Source organism: Rissa tridactyla, chromosome 12 (genome assembly GCF_028500815.1).
Source record: "Rissa tridactyla isolate bRisTri1 chromosome 12, bRisTri1.patW.cur.20221130, whole genome shotgun sequence".
Classification (NCBI taxonomy): Eukaryota; Metazoa; Chordata; class Aves; order Charadriiformes; family Laridae; genus Rissa; species Rissa tridactyla.
In genome coordinates, this window is record NC_071477.1 from 18753695 (window position 1) to 18768017 (window position 14323).

Below are 14323 nucleotides of genomic sequence, written 5' to 3' on the forward strand. Positions count from 1 at the left end.
TCTCCTTAAAATGTCCTAGTAAAGTTACACATTTCAAAATATACATAGACCATTCGAAACTAAAACATCTCCTCTTTAGTTTTACAGGTTTTTAAAAACCTTTTTCAACTGTTTTGAAATGCCATCCTCTATCTCACATCCCAATCCATTTCCTCAAACAAAGCCACTGTAGTATTTTACTTCGCTACAGTTCCTCCATCTCTGCCCCGCACCCCCCAACACTGCACTCACCTTCCTCTGCCCCGGCCCTGCCCCGCTCTCCCATCATAACGTAGCTTTGTTCCGGGCATCCCAAATCGACTCCATGATTTCCCATCAGATTTTAGGGACGGCCCTGAAAAGGCCTCCCTGAGCACTCAAGTACAGCAGCTTCCCACTGCAGGCGAAGCAACTGCAATAGTCCAATTCATACAAAGATCAAGGTCTGCTTTAAAACTGCATCAATTTTACGCCCTGTCCGCTCACCTTCTAAAGCCATTCTAGAATCTCACTTGTCTCACTGACCGTGATTTCCGAGTCCTTAGAAACGTCAGACTTGTTCTCCACAGAAAGAGTAACTTAAACTGAAATGTATTAAGTTTAGGAAGTTTTGTAGCTACTGTAAGGTAAAACAGCATTTTCAATCATCTGAAGTCTTCTAATTTTGCAGAGTATCAAGACAGAAAATGGCATTCAAGTTCACGAAGCTAAATTCTGCTCCGCTACACCGGCGTGAACCGTGTTACTGACTCTGATGGTGTTACTCCAAATGCACACCAGTGTAACCGAGAGCACGGTATGGGTCACTGTGTATAAACAGCTCTAAACGTATAACAAAGACTGTATTGTGCTATGCAGAGCGGAGCAAATAAACGAGTTCAAAAGACACCTAGATGTGTTCCTGGAAAAAAAGGGGGCAGGGGTCTAAGCGGTCTGGTGGGAAAACAGGAAAGTGAGATTAAGATAAATTAAAACAGGTTTGGCACGCTGGGCTGGACAGCCCCTCCTATTCTTATCTCTTTTGCAGCTTTTAGAACACGTATGGTTTTATAATATGAATTGTTATTTTGTGCTGAAAAAAGCCCGACTCATTTCAGAAGCAGAATGCCACCACAACACTAATGCTGTTAAAAGCAGCCTGCAACAATTTACAGATATTTCCATAAAGCCTGATGGATGTGATTTGCACCCAGAAGTGATGGGGGGGCGCAGACGGGTGTTCGATTTTTTTTCTGGTGTTTGATTTTTTGGTCTTGGCGTTGCTTTGGGTTTTTTTGTCGTTTTGTTCTTTTAACCTCCTATCTATTGTCCAGTTCGCAGCTCAAATCATATTCCAGGGAACTCCAGTATCTACAAGTCCCTCTGATCAACTCTGCAGCTTCATCTAAGGGTATTAAAATACACTTAAACTGGTAACAACTGCTTTTATATACACAGAGTTACTAAAACACAATACTCGGGTCAGTAAGGTTAATATTCAGGTTGCTAAAGAACTCCGTTAGGAAGACAAATAGCAGGAATTTCTAGCACTGACCGGATTCCCCTTCCAAACTGATGAGGCAGCCACCCGTTCATGTAGCATAAATCTAGTCACTGCGAGCCACAAGGTGGAGATCTCTGGCAAAGCCGGAGCGAAAGGAAGTCTTTTGCCCAGCCTAATGTTACTATTAACACTTTGAGCCATTGCATCAAGCCAATTTTTCTGTTTGTTTTTGAAGTTTGATAGAAATGTCACTAGTGGAAAAATTAAGTAAAGAGCACTGGTTAGCCACAGAACTGGACACACCTGGGTGCAAACCCACCAAAAGAAACTGACTTCATTAGTAGTAGGGACAGCAGAGTAAAATTTATATCTGAAATCTGCCTGCACCAGTAGAATTTGCTGAGGCCACAGGCTCTCTGTGTGTTTTTACAGCTGTGTCAAGTTTTGGTTTCTGACTCTCGCCGACATTCAGGAGTGCTGAAGGAGCTCAGGCTAACAGGTCCCAAAACTTTGTAGCTGAGATTTAGATCTCAGCAATTTTAACAACCAGGTTTTGAAATAATACAAACTCCATTTGGAGTTGGAGCTGATGTAAATTAGTAGTTAAAATGCCTTACATTCTATCACTTTTGGCTCCAATGAACTTGTATATTTAAGAGCAGAGGGCATATTTTAACAAACCATCAATATCAACTTGGGAATATAGTGTCCACTTTCTGCATCAAGTGCTGTAACTGCTGCTAGATAGGGAAAGATGAAGAACTGCAGCTTTGTCTGTCAACAAGTTAAACTAATTGCATCCAAGCAGCAATTTCATACAGGTGCTCCGTCACTTATACCCCAATACAGAAATGTACCAATCGGAGTTAAATACTGATGTTTGATATTTTGCATGAGAGAAAAAGCAGGGAGTGGAATTTCCTAACCTCCTAGGAGCTATGCAGATGACAACTTAGCGCCCTGAAAGTATTCAGTAAAGTTTCTTTTCATTTAACTTATTTTTGAGAAAGGCTCCGATTCTGAAATTCGAACGCGTCATCAGAGGAACATTAACATAATCTTTTTTTCGTCTACTATTCTTACCTCAATATATTTAACTCTCTTCTTTGGGAGACAGGCTATATACTGATTGCAGAACTAATTACTTTAAAACAAATAGCTGTTACACATATTCCTCAATCAGCTCACAACCCCTCTGTCATTACCCCAGCTTCGTTTTAAAACAATCATTGGGAATAAACACATCAAGATTAATAAGTAGGACCTAACACCTAGGGGAGCTGCCCTTTACTTCTTTATCACTTAAAACTCCTTACAATTGCTGAAGCCGAGACGCGAGCAAGAGTTCCACCAGGCACACCTACGTGATAGGGGGAAAGTAAGCGCAGAAGATTGAACGCAACAGGGAAGAGGCAGGAACCGCCCATGCAAGGGCAAGGATGAACGGGGATGTGAAGCTCGGATCACTGGCACTGAGGAAGGAAAACAAAGCAATGATAAGGAGCAAAGGAAGAGCTAACCTCTTCAAATGTCAATGCATAAATTACTTACATCTAACATACAATAAATACTACCAGAAGAGACAAAAAAGTTCATTCATCTTGACAAAACAACGTCTGGAAGATTAAGAATAATTAAAAGTTGAAAGGAAAAAAAAAAAAAAAAAATCACTAAAAGATGACGAAAGCCTTATGCTTTCACAAACACTATGGGGAAGAGAACAGTCCTGATCTCCAAGTTTACAATCTAGGAGAGTTCACTACGCTTTCTTCCACACCATTAGTGCCTGGTCTAGTTAGCTGTTACCTCAGGAGTTCACCTTCTCTAACAAGGAGTCTCATGAAAATCAATGGGCCTCTGTGCAGCTAAACTATATTAAATACACACACAGATGTAACTGTTTCTGAGATCAAGCCTTTAAATGTGTACTTACTTCATTTAAGCATCAGCTATTGCCACATAAAAGCTATGTTAACACTAGGGTACAGTCAAAAGTATATTATAGGAATCATATTATTGCAAACTAAGCATGTTCGTTATTACATCGCGTGATCATTATCACAAACAGAGATTGCAAAATGTAAATCCAAGGATAAACTGAAAAGATGCCTAGTCTGCCAAGGCAGAGAATGAATGGCATTCAAACAACTTAACGTCTCCTTCCAGTTGCATTTTACAGCAACCATACCAGTATAATACGCATGTATTAACAGTTGAGGCTCCAGACAGGATGAAAACATAAGGACACTGGTGTTTGTTTTTATTTTTTTAACACTTTGGGGATTTTTGGGGAGCAATGGAATAGTTTGCAGAAATGGAAACCCTGTGCTTGCCTTTACAAAGAACTGACTGGAAGCACTATCTTTTCTTCTCTTAAAGTTTACTGAAAAAAAATCTCGACACAGGTCCAACTTACACCAGACTTCACTTTTGAGTTCTGCATGCGTGTAAGGGCGGCAAACGGCTGGCTTTGCTTCTCTTTGCTGCTGTTTCAAATCCCGCAAGGAAAACTACAGGATAGCATTTGAGGTTAGTTCATATAAGGCAAAACGAGGGTTAAAAGCAACCGAGAAATAATTTTCTGTTCCAAAGCAGCATTCTCTCTGTAAGTAGATGGAATCTAAAGATCCTGGAAGAGATTTTGGGGGGCTTTGGGAGGTGGTGTGTTTGGCTGGGGTTTGATGTTTGGTTTTTTTTGCTTTTCAAGAAGAGCAGCCTTAAGTTTACCGCCGTAATGAAGATCTGAGCTGCCTCCAGTTCCTATAGAAAGCAGAATCAACCACTGGTATGACATGGAAGGCACTGGAGAAGGACAAAAACACACAGGGTATTTCATTCAATCCTTTTCTCTGCTATGATAATCTAATTTGCGTAAGCTCACTCACGCTCCCTTAACACATCTGACCATGAAAGTGGAGATTTCCATATTGGAATTTATGTAAGCCCATTAATGTAGCAAGAAATTCTAAGATGCCTGAATTTAGACTTAATCCAAAAAGAAGCTTAAGAGGATGACTTGACTTTAAAAGCAAGCTGTAACATAGTAAAGCTACGAAATTCCCGACAACAAGGAAAAAAAAAGCCACTGCTGATGGAATAACTGAAGTTACACCAGAATCAACACTTCCTAAAACCACACACAGAACACAAGATGAGAGAGAAACTTCTTGAATTACTAAGGTGATCCCATACCAAATCCTAACTAACTGGTTAATTCCCTTGTTTGTCACCGATAGGAATATGCTAGCAGCGTCTCCCTTGGTTATTTGGCTGACAACTAAGACTTGACAATACGCCATTATCGCTATATGAAAATTGTCACTTCTCTAACAGTTTAATTTATTTTAATCACAGACAAACCTCTATTTAATCACTGAACAATTATTTTCTTTTTCCATAACACAGGAGATCTTTCCCATCCCCATTCTCCCACTAAATTGCCCTGAACACAGGCACCCTCACCTCTATCGGGTCTCTTATCACCTCTGATACTGGGGTTATGGAAACCATCTTCTACTTCTGCTTCTGCACTGCCTTCTCTGAAGTCCATCACCAACACAAGGCTGGGGATATGCACGTACAGACTTTAAGGCCAGAAATGACCATTACAACTAACCAGCATAACCTTCCTCAGAACAGGCCAAAGAGATCCAACCTTGTTCTTCCTTCAAACTCGCAAAGGAACTCTCCTTGGAGCTGCTCTCTCCTTACAACATTTCTTTTGTGATAAAGACTAAGAATCCAAAATGAAAAATAACCTAATGACTAGTTAACAGTCACGTACAGGAACTTAACACAAAAACCTTGTCCCTTAACTTCCCTTTTGCTCACCATCCTAGATACAGAGAAAACTCAAAGCTCTGCTGCAATTACTAAAGTTGCCGTTACACATTTGGCACCAGTCATGTTTCTCCCTACCTCCTGCTTATTCCTATCCACAAATGCCCATTCTGTCATAGCAGCATCGGGTTGTGCAATCACATGGCAAACCACATGGAAAATTGATTACTTCCAGATACATCAATATCTTCATCCAGGCCACAGTGCAGTTTCAGAAACAAGGTCAGTAGCGCAATACCAGAATGAACGGTCAGGAGTAAGGACTACATGGACCCACTTAAGTATGCAAAGTTACAAAAGCATCTGAAGATGTGAATCATCAAGATTATCAAAACCAAGGATGACTTACCCCCATCACCTTACCACGCTGTTCAACGTCCTCCCACATGCAGTGAACTATATAGCGACACATGTATTTTCCTGTGCGACCTTCCTGCTTCATCCGCACCAGACACATCCTGCAAGAACATAAACACCAAATTAATAGCTTCTAGTTTTTCTTCAAACGTAAAGAGTAAATTAAATATATTTCAACTCATTTAAGACTCTCCTTACAGTATGCATTTTTGTGATCAGGGAAAAAAAAAAACACATACAACGATTTTATTTTATTCTTTTTAAATAAACGATCACAAACTTTTCTATTCTGTACTCAAGAGTTGCATCTGCTGGATTTTGGCCAATCCAGCCATGGAAGAGTGACAGTTGACTCTATTCTGGCTGACACTACTGTAAACAGTGTGTCAGTGATTAAACAGTACTGCAACCTAAATTCCTCAGCCTTACGAACATCTCACCCTTTGGAGCAGGAACAAATGTCTTGTCTAATCCCAGGCTACAAGCCAGCTGTAATTCAGCTTGGTATAACACTAAAGCACTGTAAGAGTCCCAATTAGCCAAGCTTTGAAAGCTTAAGCGAGTTACAGACTTCACCCAAATTCACATTAGCAATGTCCTAAATTATTTCAACCACAGGGGCCTTTGGATACATATCCAACCACTCGGCAAAACCCCTACGCGCAGTACATGCTATAAGAACTCCCAAGTTTGTACATGCGTTGCGGGATCTTAATGAGAATACCAGGTTGAGTTGTTTTATTTCATTTTTTTAAGCATTAAAGCCACTTGAACTTCATTGCTGCTGTACCGTCTAAAAAATAAATCATTAGAACAAAAATTGTATTTTGCCTCTTTTATAACGTCTGTAAACAGCACGAACTGAAATACAGGCTAACCCCTCACTACGACAAGAGACCAGTCCCATCACCAATCCCACCTTCTCTGCCTTGCTCATCAGCTCTGCTCTTGTGTTACCGGTCAGAAGTGCCCGTCCAGGGACTGAGTTACTGTAGACAAGGTGATGCTCAAACACTGCAGCTGAAAGAAGTCACTGCTTTGCACAGAGACACGCTGCAGGTGGGGAACTGCTCACAGCTAATGTAAAAAACCAGAGCAGAGCCGCTGGAGGCTGCTTTGAAGCAGTTGCATATTAACAATAGTGAACGTGCCACAAGAGTTAAGAGGTAAAAGTGATGGTTTTTTATCTGCTTATTTCTTCAGTGGACATGAGATCTGTGCCTCCCTACAGGCATTAAAAGTATTTGGTGATCTGTGAATACCAGCCTCACAGGGAGAACCACAAACACTCAAAGTTTGTCTATTAAGCTGACCTGTAAAAGGATAGATGCCGATCTTTATGATGGATTCTATCTTGTCTACTGATTAATAAAGATATCTTTTCACCCGCAAAGGAAGCAAAACTTATTGCCAGCGATGAGTCACAGAGACAAAACAAACTGAAGGTAACAAAAATTGCATTAGTTCTATATTCTTTCTTCTGCTCAGAACCATACATTAAATCCCATACAAGGGCCATTCAACTGAGATACCAAAATTGCAAGAAGAAAAGCCCACGGCCCAGAATCTGATTTCTAGATGGAGAGCTTCTGAAAATGACACCAGCCATGCAAGAGACAGCTCGGGCTCCAACACAAGCCAGGTGGAAGGAGGTGAGAAGATGGGAGAGAGGGACTGAGGCATGACAAGTAGAGCAATGGTCCGAGGGTGGAGTGACCGAGAGAAGCTGGGCCGCAAAGGCGAAGGGCAGCAGTCAGCAAAGGGAACGCTGGGAAGAATGTGGCCGTTTCTGTCTCAGGAAACAGAGCTGTGGAAAGATTCGCAAGGTTTATATCATGGCAGTGAGAACTCGATATCTGCCCAACAGCAGCACTGTCCCAGCAAACAAATGCCATTCAGACAGCATCAAGAAATGAACCCTCATCTTGCTCACAGAAAGATGACAAAGCGTTCTGCTACAACAGTTGTTCAGAACTCAGAACAGCCATCAAGGTACCTGTCCTTCCACAAAACAAACGCACAAAGAGCTTAAAACTTTCGCGCCTTATTTCTATCAGTTTCAAAACCTTTGACCTCTCGTGCATTTACATAATAGAGCCGTATGAAAAAGTTAATTAGTAAGAGTTACTGTATCTCAAATTTTTACCCACTCTTAACAAGTCAAAGAGAAAAAGACTCAGTTTAAAAGACTAATTTTGGACTAAGAAAAGTATTTTTATACTTCTCTTGCTGAGTACGCCAGCTCGGGGCGGGGGGGAAGTAAGAGTGGCTTGGCAAGAAAACCTCCTCCCGAGCACAAAAACTGGTTCCTATCCAGTCTGCCTTCGGTGGCGGCGAAGCAGGAGAGCAGTGCACAGACCAACAGCCAACACTTGTTCACCGATGAGCAGGACTGGAGGGGTGTTCAGAGCAAAACCTGCTACCCACGAAGCCTAAAAGGCGGCTCTGTGTTTGGATGCATAGTGCTGTCACAGTGCTGTTCTGCAGCACCACGAGTGAGATCATGGAATTTTGCAGTTTATTTGAAAATTTGGTAGTTTGTTACTACACCTGCCGTCTGAGGTTTAAAAGACACAGACTCTTTAAAGACTATAAACCTTCTAACTAGATCAACACAGTGTGAAACACTTTATCGTTTCACTACAGAATCTGTTCTGTAGTTTAGTCAAATACTGACTAAACTTCGTCAAACCATGAAAGCAAAATTATTCCAAACTATCTTTAGAAAGCTGTCTACCTGACATTGGTTGGGTTGGATAATTTATGCTGTATTTAAGATTATGTTAGAAGAAAATTGTGTGAAAGGATGCCTGAAAAGGAACAGGAGCACCTACAAGTCAACCCATCTTAGATGAGATGTCGCAGTTTCCCACAACAGCCTCGGCAACAACTGCTTCTGTCAGTGTTCCCATAGTGCCAACAGACTGGCTTAAACAGCAGTAGCTGACACCCCCCTGTTGACTGGAGCCAACAATGTGCACTTGCAGCCCAGAAAGCCAACCGCATCCTGGGCTGCATCAAAAGAACCGTGGCCGGCAGGTCCAGAGAGGGGATTCTGCCCCTCTCCTCTGCTCTCGTGAGACCCCACCTGCAGTACTGTGTCCAGCTCTGGAGCCCTCAGCACAAGAAGGACATCGACCTGTTGGAAGGGGTCCAGCAGAGGGCCACAAAGATGATCCGAGGGCTGGAGCGCCTCTGCTATGACGACAGGCTAAGAGAGTTTGGGTTCTTCAGCCTGGAGAAGAGAAGGCTCCAGGGAGACCTTAGAGCCCCTTCCAGTCCCTGAAGGGGCCTACAGGAAAGCTGGGGAGGGACTGTTGGCAAGGGCATGTAGTGATAGGATGAGGGACAATGGTTTAAACTCGAGCAGGGCAGCGTTAGATTAGACATTAGGATGAAGTTCTTCACACTGAGGGTGGTGAGACACTGGCCCAGGTTGCCCAGAGAGGTGGTGGAGGCCCCGTCCCTGGAGACATTCAAGGCCAGGCTGGATGAGGCTCTGAGCAACCTGATCAAGTTGAAGATGTCCCTGCTCACTGCAGGGGGGTTGGACTAGATGGCCTTTAAAGGTCCCCTCCAACCCAACACATTCTGTGATTCTATGACTGTTGTGACATGGCTCAGTGCCATCCCATCAAGGTGTGACGGTGCTACTGCTAAGGGCAAAGCCCATGCAGAGCTTCCTGCTCTCCCCTGCACCTGGCCACTCATTCCCGCATCCCCAGCTGCTCCAGAGCAACTATTTCTGGTGCTGTGTTATACTTGTTCAAAGAAATTACTCTGGCTTAAGAACACAAGTATCAACAGCAATTTTGAAAGGCTTTATTCTGTTTAACACATTCACAAATGGCTGGCAACTTGGGGGACAGGAGAAGGAAGCTCCTGAATCGACTTTGTCATCAGCTGTATGTTGTGACATATGCTTCTACCAATAATGGTAACAAGCAGAATTATGAACTCTTCCTAATTAGGTTTGGATGTTATTCTGTGCCCCAGCCTAGCACGTTCACCAACTACTGTATTTACAGCCACGTACAGGTCTTTGCTGGGGCACAAGCTAACAGAACTGAGCTGGCTGGGCAATCTGGCTCTCCCCTGGTGCCTTTGCTTAGGCCACGTAGCCCATTCCCTCGCGTTAAGGCAGGATCAACTAAATGCCTAAGACATTCCAGATAAACTTGTTCTTAAACCTCTCTCAAGCAAGACTCCTCTGATGTAATTTAAACCCCTTTCTCCCTGCCCTCTCTGCCACGAAACACAGTTTATTCCCTTTCTTCCGAAGCAGCACATTTCAAAACGGTATCGTATCCTCACTCTTCCCTATGCAAATCTGAGAAATCCTTTCCTGCAGGAACCGTTTTCTACATACTTGGTGGTTCTTGTTCTCCTCAGGACTCTCTCAGACTGATCAACACTTTCTCAGGTGCAGATTTCCTTGTGAAAAACAATGCTCAGATGAATTCTTGTGATAGATCTTTGAGTCTTTCAGAACAGGAATTGTAGCACCACTCCATTTTGATCCTAAATACTTTAGAGATGTCACCATGCTTGGTGTGGTGAAAATATGAAGGGAGCTCTAGGTGATACATCCTGCACCAAGACATTTCTTAGTGCAGTCACCAAAGTAATCTCTGTGGCAGTTTCATAACAGCTCCGGACACTGGCAACACTCCATTTAGAGTTCCACTGCATGGCAAAAGGCAAACACTGTGGTGGAGATGAACAGCTTGAGATTTTCTAAAAGATCTGGACTTCTAAACATAAAGAAAGAGTCCTCCTGACATCAAAGGTCTGAAGTAACGGAAACGGTCTATAAAAACATGCAATTCAGGAAAGAATATTGATAGGCTGATTTTCTAAAGCATAATGTTAGTACTGCATTAGAAGGCACTGGAGCGTATCTAAGGGAACGTTATCTTGAAAGAAGTGAGCAAAAGCAGAGGCTAAACACGAGAGCCTGAATTTCCCCCCTTTCTGACTGGAGGTAAGTGGGAAAACTCTATTCACAGACAAGAAGAAATAAGAGCCAGAGATGCAACCAGAGGACCCAGCAGAACCTGTAACACAAGGACGTATGCTCTGACAAGCACCGTAAGTCTATAAAGGGTAGGATTTAAAAAGCACAGAAACACAGTTAATTAGAGCGTGATGGGCAATCACAACCGCAAGCAAGGAGACAGGATTTACCGAACTAGGAAAAACTCCCTTGTTCTCCAGCTCCAGAAGACACTCTCAGAGTGTGATTCAATCAGTGGAAACTAAAACTCTGAAGAAGAGGGAAGAACTAAGTACACCAGAAAGTGATCCAGACTGCATTGCAAGGGGGACAGGAATACTTTACCAGATGGTGATCAGAATCTACATGATCAGGTCATTGGCCGGCAGATCAGGAAGGTTTCTAACCTCTGAGGCAAAAAGTCCAGCAAGAAAGACAGAGCTATTGGAGCCTTCAGACAGGGCTAGGATGTCCTCGACCTTGCCAGAGCAGACAGAATCAATAATGTTCTGCTCCCACTTCACTGAGGTCAAACTGATTAAAGAAAGAGAAACACAGAGAACACAGCAATAAACCTGACCGTGAAGGCAAAAGTATGCCATGGCAGGATCCTGGTCACTGAGCTAATCACAAGCAAAGCAGCATTGCCCAATGACCCAGGTAGTGAGCAAGGCCTATCACGGGCTCCTCTGTACCCTGGAACGTCAAACTGGATCTCTCATTTGTGGTCCAGAAAGACAGCGCTCCTTACGTCAAGCTGCCAGGAACATGGAGGAGCCAGGCACATAAACCTTGGAAAAATTAATCTCTAGTGCTAACCTCCCCACTCAAATTTTAATCGCTATCATACAAAGCGGAGGGATTTGGTTCCTTCCTGCTTGTGTAGTATATTGCTGTCAATCTGTCCACCATGTCTTAAACATAAGAGTACTTCAATTTCCCTCATTAAATGTCTCCTTAACGTCACCTGCTCAAAGCGTGGCAACTCTTGGCCTTCTCCAATGTAGCTCTGATCGTAGAATTTTTGAGTCTATCCCACACTAGTTTCATCGCCATCATAGTCCCCTTGTTTATGTTTATGCCCGTCATGAACGAAGATTATATATATTGAATTTGATGCTGTGTATCACAGGGTACATTTTCCTGTCAATGTAAAATCAAGATGATGTGAAAAAAAGTGTGTTCCTCGGAGATTCATGTTACCCCTTCTTTGTTTTTACTTACAGTTTGGTTTTGAATATTTATTGCAGTAGTTCTCCAAATACCAATATGAATGATTAGCTTATCAATTAATTTTTTAAGCATTTTTTCCACAGGGAACAGTAAGACATAAAACTGCAACTCTCAAGGGTCTTCTTTACTTGATTCCTCTGATTTCATTAACTGATTATAATTTCAATGGTTCTTCTAATTTATTCAGTGAAATAAGCTGCCCCATCTTTCAATATATTGAGGAGACAGGAAATTAAAAGGAGGGAAGGGGAAAAGTAGGAGGCAAGGAAATAAGGGGCCTATGCTTAAGTGCAGCTATTTCAGTACAAACTTCCTTTCAGCCTTCGGATGGCTGAGCCTAAGTCTATGGATTTCAGTTTCCTGAAAGATCTGGCACTTAACAAGAATTACTGTACTCCCTTGTGCATCCCTCTGACCTTTACGAGTACGTAATGCTAGATGAAAACCTGATTTTTTTGGCTACTATTTTCACAAATGAAAAAAGGAAAAAACTTAATGTTTAAGGTGTTAAATATTTTCACATGTAGCCAAGCTGGCATTCACCAACTTGCATGTACGTTTCAGAGGTGCAAGAATAAATGCCAATGCTATAATTTGTTAAATGCTTCTGACGAGCAGCAATGTCAATCACCACAAATTCTCCCAATTTAAACCACTTTTACATAAATTTAAACTTTTCCTAAAACACCCAAGTAAGATTTTTCCACGTAGGCTGAGCAAGGCTTTTAGAAAACTCATGGCAAAGATAATTCCACTACTGAGGAATTTAGAGATGTAAAAGATGTTAACTTCTCTATGGGACTTCTTGTTCTTTAGTAGAAAATTGCTAAAATAAAGTAATTAGTAAATTAAACATTATTATCAATAACCATGGAGCCTACTTTTTCTCACATTAAGGTACATATCACTCTATTTCCTGAAAATAGTTGTATTACCATTTTACTTCTCACTTACCAAACATGAAGCTGGGCGACTAGAAACCACGAATTCAAAGTATCAGGCATTTGGCACCCTTGATGGGAGGGGGGAAAAAAAAAAACACAAAACCAAAACTAAATATTAATATGAATTTCATCGCATTTTGCGCCTAACAGAAATGCGCTACACCAAAATCTAAATATATTTTAGTAATTTAATTTCCGGCCCTAACCAGTACATACCTATCAGAAGCAAACATCATTTACTGTCACACTTGTGCTTAAACTCTAGAACATGCAGCCACGGGATGCTGTAGACTCCGAAAGATTTCACGTGTTTAGAACTCACTTAGCTAACATTTACAGGGGGAGGAAGGAAAAATTCCAAAATGGAGAATTAGACAAACATGTGACTTCTCTACTGCTTTGGGACTTCCGGAGCTAGAATAAAAGGGAAGTATCAACGGATGCTTTGCTCCATTCTGACACTCTTCCTTTAACACGTGCTGTTGCCTCCTGCCAGGGACAAGAGACTGTGCTGCTGGGTCTTTGCTCCGACTCCGCTGTTCTGATTTACCACACGTCCGCAGAGCCCACAGCACTCGGAGCGTACCTTGCCTCTAGCCATTCTACATTAGGATTAAAACCAATGACCAACCATAGAAACAATTTCTGTTTCCAGATTTAGCACTATTCCAATAGCCACTGGGTTTCCTAGAGATGGTTTGTCCACATGCGTGTTCACACGATGAATCTGAGTGTGCCATTAGGATGTGAGGCTGGAGATTTAGACTACGTGGCACAGATACCATATTTCTCTTCCTCATGCTTGAAACCCATGGACCTATTGGTTATGTGCACATTACGTCCTTCAGTTCCTGTCAGTCTTAAACCTTTCTCCTAAGAAGTCACCTCTACATCTGTTTCCTGCAAAAGATTTTAAGAAGAGTACCTAGTGAGAAGGATCTGACAGTCACCTTGGCCTACCCAGCACCAGGTCTTGTCTTCGGGGCTGTCCAAAGGCCAGAGAGTATTCAGAAATGGACTCTCCAGTCACATGTGCCCCAAGGAAGTCAACCTTATCTTGCCCATGTTGAATATATTCCTTCCTGACTCCTATACTTCTTGGCTCTCCCGTATTACCAAGGAGATTCACCGGGATCATGAAGCAATACTTTTCACAGCCTCTTTCTTTTCATATGCCAACTATGGTCAGGCAACCATCAGACGAACCAAGCAAATCATCGCTATTCCTTCCTCCTCAGAGAGACGATTCCATCGATGCCTAGGAGCTGCCAAACTGCAGCATCAGTGCCCATACATCACCTATGCCACCTCTAAGACAGTATAAAGACACTAACAGTCTATGTTTGGAGATTAAACACAAGTTTCCCTCACCCTTCTCCCCTTTTGGCTCTCTCATTCCTATTAGAAATAGTTCATGTGCCTAGAAATGACTACTTTGACCTAAAGGCATGCCAAGGCATCTCTAACCAGGGCAAGAGTACACAATGCTTG

The 14323-nt window shown here is 42.3% G+C and overlaps 1 protein-coding gene across 2 annotated transcripts in view; it reads right to left on the reverse strand.

Moving 5' to 3' along the window:
- The window catches only part of LOC128916566 (ubiquinol-cytochrome-c reductase complex assembly factor 1), a 48301-nt gene that overhangs the window by 18210 nt on the left and 15768 nt on the right, over positions 1 to 14323 (reverse strand). For both annotated transcript variants that reach the window (XM_054218460.1, XM_054218459.1), the window contains 2 exons: positions 12843 to 12900; positions 5652 to 5760 (listed from right to left, as the gene is read on the reverse strand). In XM_054218460.1, the coding sequence (XP_054074435.1) occupies positions 5652 to 5760; positions 12843 to 12900 (167 nt within the window). The remainder of the gene's footprint in view (positions 1 to 5651; positions 5761 to 12842; positions 12901 to 14323) is intronic.